This window comes from Sciurus carolinensis, chromosome 11 (assembly GCF_902686445.1).
Source record: "Sciurus carolinensis chromosome 11, mSciCar1.2, whole genome shotgun sequence".
Classification (NCBI taxonomy): Eukaryota; Metazoa; Chordata; class Mammalia; order Rodentia; family Sciuridae; genus Sciurus; species Sciurus carolinensis.
Window position 1 is genome coordinate 96,053,422 of NC_062223.1, and position 16,285 is coordinate 96,069,706.

The 16,285-nt window shown below is 46.0% G+C and overlaps 1 protein-coding gene across 10 annotated transcripts in view; it reads left to right on the forward strand.

Moving 5' to 3' along the window:
- Amotl1 (angiomotin like 1) overlaps positions 1-14,135 on the forward strand; it is a 157,020-nt gene extending 142,885 nt beyond the window's left edge. For 9 of the 10 annotated variants that reach the window (XM_047516618.1, XM_047516621.1, XM_047516620.1 and 6 more), the window contains 4 exons: positions 2,428-2,643; positions 3,699-3,925; positions 6,924-7,199; positions 8,226-14,135. In XM_047516618.1, coding sequence (XP_047372574.1) covers positions 2,428-2,643; positions 3,699-3,925; positions 6,924-7,199; positions 8,226-8,332 — 826 coding nt within the window. In that variant the 3' untranslated portion in view covers positions 8,333-14,135. The remainder of the gene's footprint in view (positions 1-2,427; positions 2,644-3,698; positions 3,926-6,923; positions 7,200-8,225) is intronic. The other variant, XM_047516617.1, reaches the window with a different exon arrangement.
- Positions 14,136-16,285: the final 2,150 nt, after the last annotated feature.

Consider the following 16,285-nt stretch of genomic DNA (forward strand, 5'->3'; position numbering starts at 1 on the left):
TTGGGATCTTGGGCCTAAGGGGATGATTGGAACTGGACCATACAATCAAAAGTGAGGGATGTACAGGTCTGAGGATAGACCCCGTGATGGGCATAGGGAGGAGTAAATGAGAAAAACCATACGGACTCCAAACACAGTCACTCACTCACAGAGTCTAGACCTTGTCTTGTTCACCATCCTGTGCACAGGAGGAAATGGCTCTTATCCCAGAGAACGGTAGTTCTGTGGGATTTTTCCCAGTCCTGCTGTTCTTCTCTGCCCTGTTTGGAGGCCTAAATGGATGGTTGTAGACCCTTTTCAAGCATCTGATAATTCTGTGGGAAACTGCCCTCCCCTTTGTAGCCTACCCCTTCCCACAGTCAGAGCAAGGGTGAGGGGGCTGGACTCAGAGATGCTCAGATATTTACTCCAGTTTTAAAGTTATTTCCAAAGAAAACCTCCGAATTGTCAACATTGCCTTTCTGTTGACAATGAGTGGGGAAAGAAAAATGAAGCATTTTTGAGAAAGGTTGAAATTCTAATCTCATGTCTAGATGCAGAGTTTTTACAGATTAATTGGTAAAAATGACTACTTCCTGCCATTAGTTTTGTGACTTTTCAGTCACTGGTACATGGGTCATATTTATAAGCAGTGATCCTTAAACAAAGAATATAATTTTTGTATACCAACTGGTTTTGCCATCTTTATGAATCTTGATGCCATTGATCAGGAATTTTAGAGGCTTAGCTTATTTTTCACATGTGGAGGTTTTGAAACTTTTTATGAATTTCAAATCAGTGTATTTATTTACCTTCTAAATTGTTTTCTAATTGTGTCTTCTGTCCTTGTCAGTATAAGCATAAATTATTAAATATGTGGTTCTATGTGAGTTCTCCAAAAGTAAGTTGGTTGAAAATGTTTCTAGTCACTAATTCCTAAATTGATGCATTCTGTGCACTGTAGATTGAATTTACAATTTCACAAGTATGTTTAAAACATTTTTTTGCTTTCTTTGTTATTTGATTTTATAATATATTTTCAGCTACATTTTTCATTTTTCAAGTCACATCCACACGTGTGCCCTGCTTATGTGCATCTTTGCTGAGTCCTGCTTCATAAAGTCAAATGAAACTTTCAGAAATGTAGTAGATGACCAAGGACTTGGGAGTTATTATTCTCTGAACTAGAATTGGTGGCCACCATTCACTAACTGGGAGTTCTTGGAAAAGTCACCTGATCCTGGTTTCATCTGTACACTGAGGACAGCAATACCTGCTATGCACATTTTAAGAACTATGTGAGAGGCCACATGTACCATGCTTTGTCCAGTCCCCACAGGAAATAATGCTCATTCATTGATAGCTCTTGTGAAAAAGAGGCCCCCCCCCCTTTTTTTTTTTCTGTTTTTGTATAGTCTAGAAAAGAGCCTTAAGGTTTTCAATATGATTGTAGCCTTGGAATATGAAGTTAAAGAGATGTGAAATGTTTAGCTGGATCGTTTCATCAGAAACATATTCACAGAATCAGGCATTATTGTATATCTTAAGAAATACTTATGTCACATAAATGACTCATTATATTTCTGCTAATCACTGTTAATTTGGAGTGATTAAATTGACAAAATCAGTGGTAGGAATAGTTATCTTTCAGCAGTTCTTTTTAGACACCCGTTTTCAGATGAACTGATTTTTCGTTTACCTACATTTGTCCCTTGTCCCTACATTCTCTCCTCCCACCTCAACTGAACTTTCAGTACGTGTCTGTCTTCTTCATCTTTCTTCCCTGGTACCCAGTATGTTTGCTACTCTGAACTGACCTGAATCCTGGGCAAGAGCCCATAAAACAAGAAGGGAGGCAGCATAGAAACAGAAAGGGAGAACTCAGCATGGGGGTTCTCTGCCCATGAGGATCAATCTCAGCATCAAGCTAGTACTGAACCCTTTTACTTTTACCATAAATCACTGAAATAGCTGCCACATTGGTGCTATATAGAGGTAGAACTTTAACTCTGATTGCAAGAGTGAGATATGAGTATGAAATGTCCAAGCATAGAAACACCAGTAGGTATAATGATAACAGTGTCCCCGTGTCAGTAGATGAAATCCATGGGTGCTCCATCTGCATACTGATAACCTACCACATAGATTAATATGCAAAGTTCTTACTAGAAGGGGCAGGGAAATTTGATTTTTTAATTCTGTTTTGCTTTCCCTTGACACTGTGTTAGTTCTGTTGAGTTCAGGAGGCAAATTGGCCAGAATTTAGGAAAGAGAAAGTGGGTGAAGGAGTTCGTGGAGAAATTTTGTTAGCATGCACCTTTGGTTGCCCATCCACGAGTATTTGCACCATTCTCTTGGATTTCATGAGATTGATAAAGGAACTGGGAAAGTGGAGACGGGAGGCCTTTAAGATCCAACGGAAGGTAAAGAGAAAAATCTCTGTTCCAGTGTGAACACCAGCCTGCCCGTTTTGTGTCTGTTTGTGTTGAAAACAAGCAAGAAGGCTCCTGTTATCCAGTGCATGTCCTGTGTTCCCAGGGACACCACGATCATCAACCACTCGAGGAATGGCAGCTACGGCGAGAGCTCACTGGAGGCCCACATCTGGCAGGAGGAGGAGGAGGTGGTGCAGGCCAACAGGAGGTGTCAGGACATGGAATACACGTAAGGGACCTCCATGTGTGGTGGAACCTCTGGGTACCACTCTCACAGCTCACACCTGACCTGAGTGGGACCATCAGCTGCTATTGTACTCACACTGTAGCCCTTCCAGAGAAGATTGCTTCTCTGGGCTGTTCTGAATGCCTGTGAGCTTGAGGTCTCCAAGGACGCTCACCTGCCCTAGAGAGAAGGGAAAGGTTCACACCTATGCAGGTGGCTTCGCTCAGCAGCAGGACTGGTGCCTGTGCTTTCAGGGGTATAGCTGCAGGTCAGGGCAGGCTTTAGGATGGAGACCAAGTGTAATGACAGGAGAATTTAGATGCCTGTGTTTTTTCTGGGTATCCATCTCTATGACTTTCCAGACATCATGGGCTGAAAAGGAGAAACTGATTCTATTCCAAAGATCCAGAGGTTTTTGAGTCAGAGTTTACATATTCTGACCTAAGATAAGGAACTTGGTTAACTCATTCTCTGTGGGGCTGCAGAAGATTGTCAGTGGGCTTTTTGACGTCATAAAACTAGCCTGCCCCACTTGACCACCTGAGGGCCTGTGAAGCCCTGAGTCAGGGTGAGATGTGAAAATAAGGCTGCGTGGTTGAGCCATCGATAGGCTCAGTGAGTCACTATCAGAGTTGTGAAAAGAACTCAGGTATTTACTGGTTCCCACTTTTGACCATCCATGAAGCAGACAAGTTGGAAGCTCCCCCTATTTGAGGCCTTAGAGTTTCTGGGCTCTTCTGTTGCTCCTCATACTAGACCTACTAAATGTCGTCCCAAGCACCTTGGTCCAGGGAGTCTCTAGCAGGTGGCTATGGTCATTCTCACTGCACTTCCCAAAAGGCCCAGTCTCTTGAGGTGCCAGAGAAAGTGTGCCCTTTGATCTATTTATAAAAGACCCATCTTATGCAATTGGAAGATTCTGAATATTTGAAGGCTTGTACTGCACTTGACCCTCCAACCCTGAGTTTCAATTAAAGTGCCCAGGATGGCCTGAGAGACATGCTTCAAGTTTTTCTAACTAAATAACTTCATTAAAACTGTTTTGTTTTGTTTCACAGTATTAAAAATCTCCATGCCAAAATCATAGAGAAGGATGCCATGATTAAAGTCCTTCAGCAGCGATCCCGTAAGGATGCTGGGAAGACTGACTCCTCCAGCCTGCGGCCAGCTCGCTCTGTCCCATCCATTGCAGCGGCCACTGGGGCACACTCCCGCCAGACCTCACTTACCAGCAGCCAGCTGGCCGAAGAGAAGAAGGAAGAGAAGACCTGGAAAGGTAGCATAGGTGAGCCCCAGTCCTCCTTCAGACTAGGATCTAGAAAGCAAGACCACATGAGTATTGAAAGGTCCCTTCCTGCCATTTGTGGGACACAGGAATTTCCCTAAATATTTCCTCATCTCAGTTTACTCATCTATAAATTGGGATGGAAAATCAGTCCTACTTCCATAGTAAAAATTAAATGAGCTATGTGGAAGCCCTGTGTAAATTCTAAAGGCCATGGCAGCAGAGTAGTTGTTAGCCTTGAGTGGACCCATGTCATAATTATTGAAATTTGAGGTGACACTTAGAACACAAAATGTCCTAATGGAAAAGGCTTAGAGACATCAGGCCTCTGAACTGGGCTCTGCTCCAGACCTTTGCTTCTGTGTCTAGAAAAAGAGTTCAGGTCTGTCCTGCTTTGCCCCATGGGGCGTGGGAGGGCCACATGAGATGATAGGGGAAGCCTATGGGAGGAAGCGCTCTCAAGCGTAAGGGATTTGTGGTGGTGGCTCTTGCTGTACTGTTGAACAGGCAGAATTCTGAGAATTCTGCAAGTGTGGTCCTAGCCAGAAGTGAGTTTCATGAAGGGAGGGCAGCATTCCTTGACTGCCTGGGCTAGTGAGGCTGGAGAGGAAGCGGGCAGCTAACACACACACACACACACACACACACACACTCAAGTCCTCTACTCCCTTCCCTGCATTCTGGCAACTCCAGGGATCTGGCCCTTCTTTGATGCATGTCCCTGGGTCAGCGTGTGTTTTTGTTTCTCTGCTGAGCCCAGAGCCAGCTTTCCCCAGCACAGGACCCCAGAGGAGCCTGGCTGCTTTGTGCCAAAGGGGATAAGAGCTTCCATATGAACCCAACAGAGTTGGGGGGATCAAAGGCTCCTGGCCAGATTCTCTGTTTGAAGTTCCTCCACTGGTGGCCTCAGCAGCCCCTGCCCTCAAAGGAAATGCACTTCAAAGAGGACGTGTGTGGACCGCAGCTGGGACCCAAGGACACTTAGCTATCCTAGCCCAGTTAGAGAGCAGAGGCAATGCTCAGGCAGCCTTGGTTAAGGAGTTCGAAATTTTCTCAGCTCTGGTTGAAATGTCCCTGGGAGAAACCCATTTGTGACTTGCAGCCACACAAACGCCCTAGTGTCTTTTCCCCTGGATTTAGCAGGTCTGAACCAGGCCTGGGAGCCAGGACCTCCACCTCAGGAAGAGTGACTGTATTGTCTGCACTGTATTCCCCTCTGTCATTGTAATTAGTGTCTGTGTCTCACAAAAACAGGGAGGGACCCCAGGGGTCCAGGCAGAAGCATTCATTCAGTGCCACACGAGTTTGTCTTCTGTTGCCTGATCAGCTTTGGGAGGAGGTGGAGGTCACAGTGTCCACCTTCCTGACTGCTCAGAGGCTCACAGGAGAGAAGCTACCTAGTGATTTACCTAACCCATCACCTCCATGAGGACATGCTGTCAGACTCTAGAGTTTCAATAGGCAGTGTGAGGTGGAAAGAGTGTAGGCTGAGCTCCAAGTGAGGCATGACTGAGTTTGAATCCTTTCCTGCTGCTTCTTAGCTGAGAGAAGTTAATTTCTCTGAGCTTCCATTTCCTCTTCTGTTGACAGAGGATAAGACCTATCTCATGAGAACGTTGTGGAATAAAAAGTGAGATAATGTATGAAGCCCTAGGCAAAGGCCCTTGCTACTCAAAGTGTGGTCTGTGGACCAGCAGCACCAGCATCACCTGTGAGCTTGTGAGAAAGGCAGAAGCTCAGTCCCAGTCCCTGCAGCATTTCTTCATTATAGCCATACAGTCAAGTAACCGATAGGTACATTGCATTTTGAAAAACATACTGTGGTCAAACTGAAATGCCCCGAGTTATGAATGGGCACCTTGAACAGCTCTGGCAAGGATACTTTCTGAATTGCTGGCTCCTTAACAAAATAAGTGAACAAATACTTGATTGTGCTTACCACTTTTCCTATAGGCTAGAGTTCCGAGTGCTGGCACTTTTCTGAATGTGTGTGATATTTTAAAATAGAAATTACCTTCCTGTCCAGGTTTGCAGGAGGACTGAAGAAAATGGACACCTCTGTTCTCCATACCACCCTCTTCCATGCCAGCATGCCCTCTTTCCCACCCTAGCCTCACCATTTTCTGAAGAGATCAAGGAAAGGGCTCAGTGGCCCTTTCCAGAAGTCCAGTTGGTTCCTACTTCTTGGGGGCCATAGCTCTTTGGGGGAATAATGTGTACAACTCGGTGGTTGTCCCAGCTAGGGGAGACATTTGTTTTCGAATCTGGCTGTGGGAGAGCATTCATCTGTTACCATAAGTAGGTTGGAATTGAGGACTCTTCAGAAGAGCAGAGGACCAGTGGGAACATGTCTAGGACCAGGGAGGCCTTTTAATTTTTCTTAGGTACAGCAACTATCTCCCAGGCTGCTCCGCTGGGCCATGTTGGGTAAGTAAGCATGGAGTCTCCTCACTCCATGTCTCCTGTTAGACAACTCTTTTTTGTTCTTGCACACCATCCTGTGAATAATTTTATCCTATGACTTTTATTATAACTAATTTACCTGACAACTCCTCCTCCCCTGCAGAAAAAAACTACAACTTTTTTTTTGGTGGGGTGGGGATTACCAGGTATTGAATTCAGGGGCACTCGACCCCTGAGCCACATCCCCAGCCCTATTTTGTATTTTTTTTAGAGACAGGGTCTTACTGAGTTGCCTAGTGCCTCGCTTTTGCCGAGGCTGGCTTTGAACTCGCGATCTTCCTGTCTCATCCTCCCGAGCCGCTGGGATTACAGGTGTGTGCCACCATGCTGGGCTAAAGCTACAACTTTTTAGAGGGGAAACTATCTTTCACATTTTTCTTCCCTCAGTGTTTGTCATAAAAAATGCCTATTAAGCACTTGGTTAATGAATCCATCAAATGAAGCAATCCTCAGTCAAGAAGGAAATAATTTCCAAGTTTAGTTTTAAAAAGAAAAGAAAAGAGTGTCATTGAAAAGGCTCTTCTTCTGCTCACAGGGTTGCTGCTAGGAAAAGAGCACCATGAGCATGCTTCTGCCCCTCTGCTGCCAACCCCACCGGCTTCTGCACTGTCCCCTGCGGCCTCCACAACGTCAGCTAGCAGCGCCCACGTGAAGACGGGCAGCAAGGACAGCAGCACCCAGACCGACAAGAGCACTGAACTCTTGTGGCCCAACATGGCCTCGCTCCCCAACCGCGGCAGGCTGAGCACCACCCCTTCCAACAGCCCTGTCCTGAAGCACCCAGCCACTAAAGGGACCGCGGAGAAACCTGGTATGTCTTCTATATCTGAGACCCACAAAGCTGTGTGGGCCCAGGAAAGAGGTTCCTGTTGAGCTGGAGAGGGAGCAGGAGCACCATGGGCTCTCCCCCTATCATGGTCCTCCCGGCACCCTTAGGCTGTGCACGCTCTTGGTCATCATGGTGATAAAATGTGTGTAGACACTCCTAAGGTATTACCATGTAAAATGAGCATCCGGCTGCAGTGCACCCTGTAATGTTTACTTTCTGACTAGCCTTTCCCCAGAAGGGGTGAGAACAGCCCCTCTGAGGGATGTTAGGGTGTGAGTACCCTCCTGTACATTTGGTAACTGGTCTTGGGCTCCAGGTCCACAAAGGCCCCAGGTTCATTGATGATGTCTTCAAGGCACTAACTTGCCAAGGATCCAGGTCTCAGTGGAAGACATCCTGACTGAAAGAGAAGTGGAGTTAACTCAGTCACTTAGGTGAACTTTGCAGTGAGTCCAGAAGTGTCCAGGGGAAGAGTAGACTTGGCCTTGGACTAATCATAGTTCTGGGAACAGCCCTTTTCAGGAATTCTTTGGAGGAGGTGGGAATTCCTTGGGATATAAGTTTCCTCCAAGGGAGTGTGCTTTTTATATTCACCATTCAAAATGGACAGGCAAATACAGTGTTATCATTTTTTGCAGATGTAATTTTGGGGATGTGATTTTCTAAGTAAGAAATGGAATGTGTAAGAAGTGCCTGGTGTGTACTGAGTGCTTGATGGTTCTGAATGGAGGGAGAGTGGGTGTGTGGTCCCCTGCACTAAGGCCTTGTGTCATCTTCTCCATTTAATCCCCTTCCATCAACGTCCTCATTGTTTTTATTTGTATCTGAATCCTGGTCCAGTCACTCAGCATTTTTCCACTGTAAGATGGATCACTTAAGGCCTTTCCTGCATACTCTGTGAGAATCCTAGGTGAGCCCCAGCATTTGAAAATGAGTTCATTGTAGAGAGCTCAAAAAACCCCTGCTCTTTCTGAGGAATGCTAATGTTATTCCCTCTCTATTTGGCAGAGAATTCTCCCGGCCACGGGAAGTCACCGGAGCACAGAGGCCGTGTCAGCAGCTTGCTACACAAGCCCGAGTTCCCTGATGGAGAAATGATGGAAGTTCTCATTTAACTCTGTCATCCCTGCTGAATTTCATTATGGAACACAAACAAGGAGAGTGGCAGAGGAAAAGAAAGATCAGGAAGGTTGCAGATGGGAAACCAGGAATGATGTGAACTGATAAAGAGTTCAAATTAATAAGAACATTTTTTATAAATGTTAAAAACCAGAGACCTACATGACTGCAGAGAGAAGAGAATGCTATGAATTTTTATTGCATATAGCAGAAGGGAGAAGATACATGTAGGTTTGGAAACAAAGTTAAGAAGAAATAGGAAATGGAGTTTTTTATTGTATAGAAATTGTACCTCCTGGGAAGGCTCCATGTACCCCCATCTCTGGTTATAAACAGGAAAACCTGAACATGGGCCTTCCTTGGAATATCCCCATTCTCCTTGCCTCTTAGCATGTTTGGCTTAAGAAGAACCTTCTAGAAATCTCTAGAGCCCATCTCGATATAATATAGCCCCCTGGCTGTTGTGGGGTGTCCTATGAGTGTGTGTAGGCTTGGCAGTGAGAAGAAATGTCCAAGATCAGGGAGAATTTTGAAGGCGGGCTTCACCCAATTACCTCTTTGGTTTGGATCTTTAGGAGATTTATGGGTTTCTTAGGTTTTCTGGATTCAGCAGTGTTTTCTAAACAGGATGGGAGCATTATGATCTTGGTCTTTATCTTCCCTCACTTCTCTGAGTTTCTCTCTGCTTCACTTTCTTTCAATTTTTACTTTTTTGTAGTTCTTTCATTAACTTTCTTTTTAAGATGTGGCAGCCTTACTTAGGTATGGGACTTAGGACAGTAGTGTCTGCCTGTCATCCTTCTCGCTATGTCTAATAATGGCCAGTAGGACAAGCCACCTGCTGGCTCCCCAGCTGCTTCCTCCACCTTTGCACAGTGGGCTGCACCTGTGCATCTCCTGCTGACTGTCAGCTAGGGAAGCTTTGATGGGACAGAGGGTTCCATAGGTCACTGTGAGATCTTGCATCAAGACCACGGCGCTGACTTTTTTGTCTCACGTCACCTTTCTTGCAAGGAACCTGACATATCCATACCATTTTTCTGCCAGAGTAAGACTTTCAGGATAGCTCTGCAGAAAATGGATGACAGTTTACAAACAGTTGACTTGGTAGCCTGGGGAATCTTGCCAGGCACCCCTGTACTGCTTTCTTGTATCTGGGGCTCACAAGCTTATTCACCACTCTCCCCTCCCCTGCACACTCCTCTACTGGCTGTTGCTGAGTCTGCAGACTTCTCTGCCTCAGCTTCTGCCATGAACTTACTTTGTAATCTGTCAGGCCAGTATATATACAATGTGGTCAGGTTTTTCAAGGTTTCAGTTGTGTGGTAGTGTATCCAAAGTGAGACAGAAATGCCATTGGACAAGAACCAGGAGTGAGTGAGGAAGTGGGCCTCTTGCACCCCTGCTGTGATATTCATGCAGCACTGGCTTCCCTTCCAGATGGAGGAGATGCTGGCTTAGACAAGAGGGGAAGCTCATCAGGTGTTAGATGCTCTTGTAGGGGCCTGAATCTTTCTCCCAAGTCAGCCGGATCAATGCTTTCCCTGGCCCCTTTCCTCATGCTTCCTTTGGAGAAGCAGGCAAGGGGAAACAAGTTTAAGATTTGTAAGTACCTCCTAAATGAACACTGAAGACAACACTACTCAGGAAACTTTGCTTGGGTAGCTTATTTAGAACTGATCTTCACAGTGTAACCTGGGCAGAGTTAGAGCATCCACACACTGAGGTGGTAGAAGGAAGATGAGAGGTGTGGGCCAGAGGGAAAGGAGGAAATCCATGGCTTGCCCAGCAGGCCTCTGAGCTATCTGACATGACAGAGTGAGTGGGAGCTGACACTCCAAGCACTGCTGTGGGGTGGGTCCTGAGCTTTGTGCTATCTGCTTCTCCTCTAGTCTCACATTGAGCCTCAGAGTAAAAACTACATAGTGGAAAAGTGAGGCAGCTCTGAGACATGAGCTGGTCCCATGACCTGGTGTTTGGAAGTCCTCCTCAGTGGAGAAAGCGTTGAGCATGGCCAGGGTTGGGGTGGGGCAGAAGATCCCACCCCAGGCTCTGTTCTTGTCACTTTTCACAAGAATGAGGTTAATGGCAACTAACTCTCTTAAAGACATTTGGACCCCAATTAATGTTGGGCATAGGCCCCAATAAATGTTGGATATAGACCAGAAAGCAAAGTGTCCAGTGATGTAAAGTCATCTCTGCCAGCTCCACTCCCTTGGCTGAGCCACCCCAGACTTAGGCTGTCTCCCCAGCAATGGGTAAGATCGAGAGCCACAGCCCACTTTCCCCCAAATCCTGATCTGCATATTCCAAACACCAAATTGGCATTTTTGGGCATGAGGTTTGCTCTTGTGGGACCTCCTGAATTTTCAAGCATCTTTCAGGACACAGATGGAGACAGGACCATTTTCCAGGGCTTCAGTTACAGTTGCGTGTGGCTTGTGCAATCTTTTCTTTCTCCTAACCTATTACGACCCCTCCTTATTCTTCTCTGGGAGGCCTCCTGCCAAGCCAGAGCCCTTTCAGCATCATAGTTCCCTTGAAAGCTAGCTTGCCTGCAGGTACTGTACAGTGTCTTCCGTCATCTGATTTTGGGAAGAATGCTAGCTATATTTTTTAATACTGACTCTATGTGAGCACCGTACCTGAGGAGCAGGAACAAGTTTACTCATTGCAGGAATGCAGAAACTGGCTCAGGAGAGTGAAGTCTCTTCTCAAAGCCTCACAGCCAGGACAAGCTAGATCTAAAGCAAAGGCTTAAAGAGGAGCCGAGACCACAGCTGCCTGGCCTTAAACATGACCGGCAGCACTACATCTGGATTCTCTATCTTTGTGTTTGCAAACACACACACACACACATAAACACCCCTCTGCTGCACGTCTCAGGGCCTAAAAAATAGGACTAAACCCACAACTCCTAGAATTGCCCATAAACACCAGCATAGTTGGAAATCTTTGTGTTCTATTATAAGCACAGCTACAAAATGTATCTAAAAAATATTTGCAGACTGGGGCTGTGGCTCAGTGGTGTGCTTGCCTAGTTTGATCCCCTGTACTGTAGATAAATAAGTTGGTTACATATAAAAATATTTCCATGTTGTCCGGAGTTCTGGGCTTTTTCAGAAGTTCCCAGGGGCATCTGCGCATAGAACTTGACGGTCGTGTCTCCAGGTGAAGGGTAAACAAAAACTTTGGCTTTGCATGAAAGTATCCCAGAGTAATTTGGCTTCATCTTTGAATGGGTTGTCGGGTCATTTCTGTGTATTGCCAGGGTATGAGATGAAATATTTGAAGTTGTTGGGTTTACTAGACATTTACTAACTAGTTAGTTCTGTACATAAGAACTATTACTGCTGTGAGTTCATATAACTAAGCTGCCAGGAAAAACATTATTTTCAAAAATATCACAGCATGTACAGAACACTTGCTCAGCATTTTCTTTTCTTGGCATTCCTTCTGCTTCCCACAGCCTGGTGGCCAGTGACAGTGTGGAGTTCACATATTCTCCCCAAGCCTGCAGGGCAGGACTGCCTAGTTCCGCCTGGGCTTTGATTGGGAGGGCAGGGATGGCAGAGCCCCTCTGGCTACAGTCCCATGAGGGTCACCTTTTGGAACCCTTGTCTGTGCCTGAGTCTACAGGGCTAGGAGGAATACATATCCAGACAGTCGCTCCAAATAAGTTCTGAACTTGGAAGAGAGAATGCTGTGATTCTGTTGCTCAGGGAAGAGGCTTTCAGAATGTCCCTGCAGAAAAGCCAGTCATTACTCCTATCCATTTCCACCTGGATTGGCCTCTCCCACCTGGGCCCTCAAGAGTCAGTGACTGAAGCGCCTTTATGCCAGTGCAGGGGGAATAAGAAGTTGTCCTCCCTGGCAGCCTTTAGAAACCCAGAGGTGTACATAAACACAGCTGAGGCTGGGGTCCTAGGAGGCAGTGAAGAAGAGATGGGGTTTAAAAGATTTCAAGGCAGGCAGCTCACATGGAGAATGCAGAGACCTATGCTGAGCAAAGAGATATGCTTCCCAAAACCAAAGTTGTGCTCCATGTCTGCACTGGAGCAATGAGGAGCTTGTTTCTCAGTGTTTCCTGAATGACCTTGCACACCTCTTAGGCAAAGGAGTCTTGTGGCCATTTTAAGTGGGATCACAAGTATTTTTTAAATAGCAAAGGCTTTGAGAAGCCAGAGAATCCACCAGTAGCTTCTCCACATCCCAAAACCTGAGGCAACCGTGCTATATCCTTTATAAATGTTGACTTACTTTTTCTTTTTGATTTTTATTTTCTGCTAATTAATCAATGTGTTTGAAATGTTTTCATTTGATGTGAGGATTGTTCAGTGCATTTGCCTCTGGTGTGTGGCTCCACAGAGATGGACAGAATAATTAAGAAGTCTCCAGAAATTTGTCAGCTGGGAGCATGCAAAGGTTAGCATTTCAGTAAAAGAATTTCTTCTGGAACTAATGAGCGATTTTTTTCTCTTCCTTTTAAGAAGTATACACTTTTCTTATTTAGTAATTTAATGATATATTAAGATGTGTTTATGTAAGTGCTTACATATGAGGTATGACTCTAGGGTTGTGAGTGTAGAATTTAATATGCAGAAAATCCAAGTGTTTCATCTCACCCCACCTTCCTTTGAAAGGTGTCCCTTTGAGAGACTATGTCATCATGACTGCAGTGCTGTCTAAGTCATGAAAACACTTTGGGAACTCCTCTGTTAGAGAGACCTTTGGGGCCTGGCATGTTCCTTTGATTCTCTTTAGAGGTGAGGAGTCTTTATCCTTTGAAGACAGATTTAAGTTTTAGACATAATCCCAAGTTGTTGACAGCACAGGTGAATGAATAAAGATGGCCATTAAAGTAAGTCGCTTCATTCTTGTTTCTAAAAAAATGATCTTATAGTGTCTTGGAATGAGTTTTGGATTCAGAGCCTCTCAAAGTGCCCATTCAAGGAAGGACAGTACTCAGCAGAATGTGCAGCTTCTAGAGGATTCTTTTTTAGAAGGCTGTTCTCTTGCCATGCCTCGTATGTGTTCACGTCTCTGCATACACGACAGATGTAAGTGCATATTCGTTAGTATGAATATCTGGTAGGTATTCTTTAAAACCGAGTTAGACTTAAGAGCATGTTATTGTCATGTATGCTGTGATTGAGGTGTTTCTTTGTCATGGAACTTTTCTTCTTCACAGAGTTAAACACTGTCCTCTATATAAGGCAGTACATATACAGCATATTCTTGTATCAGCTGCTGAAGTTTTGACGCCCAGTGTTGTGTTGACATGTGATTTTTGCCTAGGACTCTGTTCTCAGATAGACACCTGTGAGTATTTATTACGAAGCAGAATGTGAGCAGATTTATCCGCAGTGGTTCTATTTAAATCAAGGTGGTTTTCCTTTTAGGGAGGGACACTGGAACCTCCGACTCAAAGAGGCACATAATAGAATCTGTGTAAAATTCTGTGACACCCTGGTGAGTCTGGTGCCGCCAGACTGATGGCACCCTGGTGCCACTGCACCCCCTACTGAGTGTGTGCTTCGCTGTGCCTGGTGGCCGTGTACCGTGTTCCTCCCATAGAATCTGGCCTCTGAGTGTGACCTTTTGTCATCTTCGTTTTGCTGGTCTGCATTGAGGGGTGGCGTACAGCCAGATGGATCTGTGTACAGAGTGGGGGGAGACCCAGAACATGGTGTGTCCCCCACAGCAAATGTGGATGCTGTCGGTCAGCCAAAGATTTTCCTATTCTTTGCTGCTTAAACTTGTGCCTTATTATTGTATATAATAAATGGATAAAATGGCAAAGTGGCTCTTCTGTCTCTCTAACTGGTTCTTTTCTTCCCCAAAGAACACACACACTAGGCGCTCAATAAATGTTTCATTTCATTGTGCTGCATGGAGGCAGCGCCACTGATGGTTCTGCTCCGGAGGCCTTCGGCGCCCCCTGTGGGCCTCAGCTCATGACTGACGTGGAGCTCTTGGTTCTGAGGAGGAAATGAGTCCTGGCAGCGCTGGCCACCCACACTCTGGCTTCCTCCAAATAAATGAGGAGAAAGGAAGTTTAGGGGGACGGGGACAGGAGGCATGTCCTCTTTGGTGACATGCTAGCATCCTTTTCGGGGTTCCAGGATTCAGAGTCTGCCTGGTATCTCTGGAAACAGCTCTGCCTCAAGGATTTGCCCAAGCCGCCTGGACCCTGGGGTCTGGGTTGGAGTCAGAGGTGCCCCTGTGCTCCCGGATGGACATGGGGCATGGTAGCCGCTTTGTTAGTGTCCTGGGGTCATGGGGCGGGGTGGGGGTGGTAGGAAGAAGTCACATGGTAAATTGGTGGAATTTAGTTCAAGAACTTCAGTGACTAAAGCAGAACAGGAGAGTCCCCAGGTGAAGGCCATTGGGTAGGGATGGTGACCCTGGGATCTCTGTGTTAAGGAGGGAGTGCCCTCTGTCCTCTGGTCCTGACTTTTTCTACTGGAAGCTCTACTCACCCTCCCCTGGCTATAGCATTGGAAAAGCTGGGGTGGGGGTGAAGAATGCATCTGTAGTCTCCCAAGAAACACTGGGGTGATTTACATGCACTGTCCCCATCAACCTTCACCACACTCTAGTCATCATCCCATTTTATCAGGATTTAAAGAGACACTGGAAGACTCACAAATTGGCAGAGTGGGAATTTGAATCAGCTCTACCTGCCCAGAGTTTGTGGACTTGCCTGTGAAAGTGGGGTGGGGCCTGGGAGGTGAAGCGCTCCAGCTCCTGTCTGCCTGGCTTCTTGTCCGCCCTGCCTTCTATGCAGAGGAACCCCATTTCTGCATGCCTGCCCTGGGGCCTCCCTCCTGTAAGGACTACCCCTGGAAGACTGCTGGAGGAGCACCAGAGCTACCTCCACCTCCACCCATCTTCCTGCCCTCACCTAGTCCTGGGAGCTCCTGCAACGTGCCCCCTGAGCTCTGGCCTTCATCTTGGCCCCTTGTACTCCACAGGAGAGAAATCCTCAGTCCCAGCAGTTCTGTGTACTCATTCCAAGCAGTACATGTCATTGTACCCTGAAGGAATGCTGGCCTCTGCTGAAAGCCTGGCTGGGGCCTCGAAGGACTGCAGGGAGAGGCAGTGCTTTTAAATTGCCTGGGCTCATCCTAATTGGGAGTTAGGACACAACTGAGAAATAAATCAGGAGCTATGAAATTTCTCCTTAAAAAAGAAAAATGTTGTGTGTTGGCAACATAAAAGGAGCTTTCTGACACTGAAGAATGTTCGTTATGTTCTATTGCTTCAGTCACCCTTTTATCGAGCATAACATTGCCCAGTGTGATCCCTATATCTGCCCCTATTGCTGCCAGGCCAGCATCTGGCATCATGTCCAGGTGAGCCAGAGCTTCTTCCCCTCCTGACAGGTCTGTTGCCCTCCAGACTCTTCTCTTTATAGAATACTGGGAGATATATTTACAAGTATGATTTTAAAAATGAAGCCTGCAGCCTATGGGAGCCTGGAAGGAGACCCTATCAAAGGGTGGCCATGCCTACATTCTTGGAGACTTAAAATGTGTCCACAGAGAACTTAAGGCTCAAAGACTATGATGCTGAGTAATAAAATAAAATCACACGAATTGTGGAAGCTAATAACACATGACTACATCCTGATTTGGTTTTGCCTTCTGCATGTTTGAAGGAGGCAGGACCTAACATGTATTGAGTTGGCTTTGGAATAGTATTTCATGCTAAGAACCCCCAAAGTCAGTTTCATGGTACGTTTTCACCCCCAAATTTCAGGTGAGGAAACAGGCTCAAGAGAAGTGCATGGGCTCTAGGGCAGACTCCAGCCTGCTCCTTCCTACCGTCCCTGTCTTCTCCCTGTGCACTGCCTTGTGACCTCTGAGGTCAGTTATTTCTTAATAGTATGTTTTCTTGTTTTTAATAGTTGTAAAGAAAATTGGTAGACAACTAATGGAAAAATC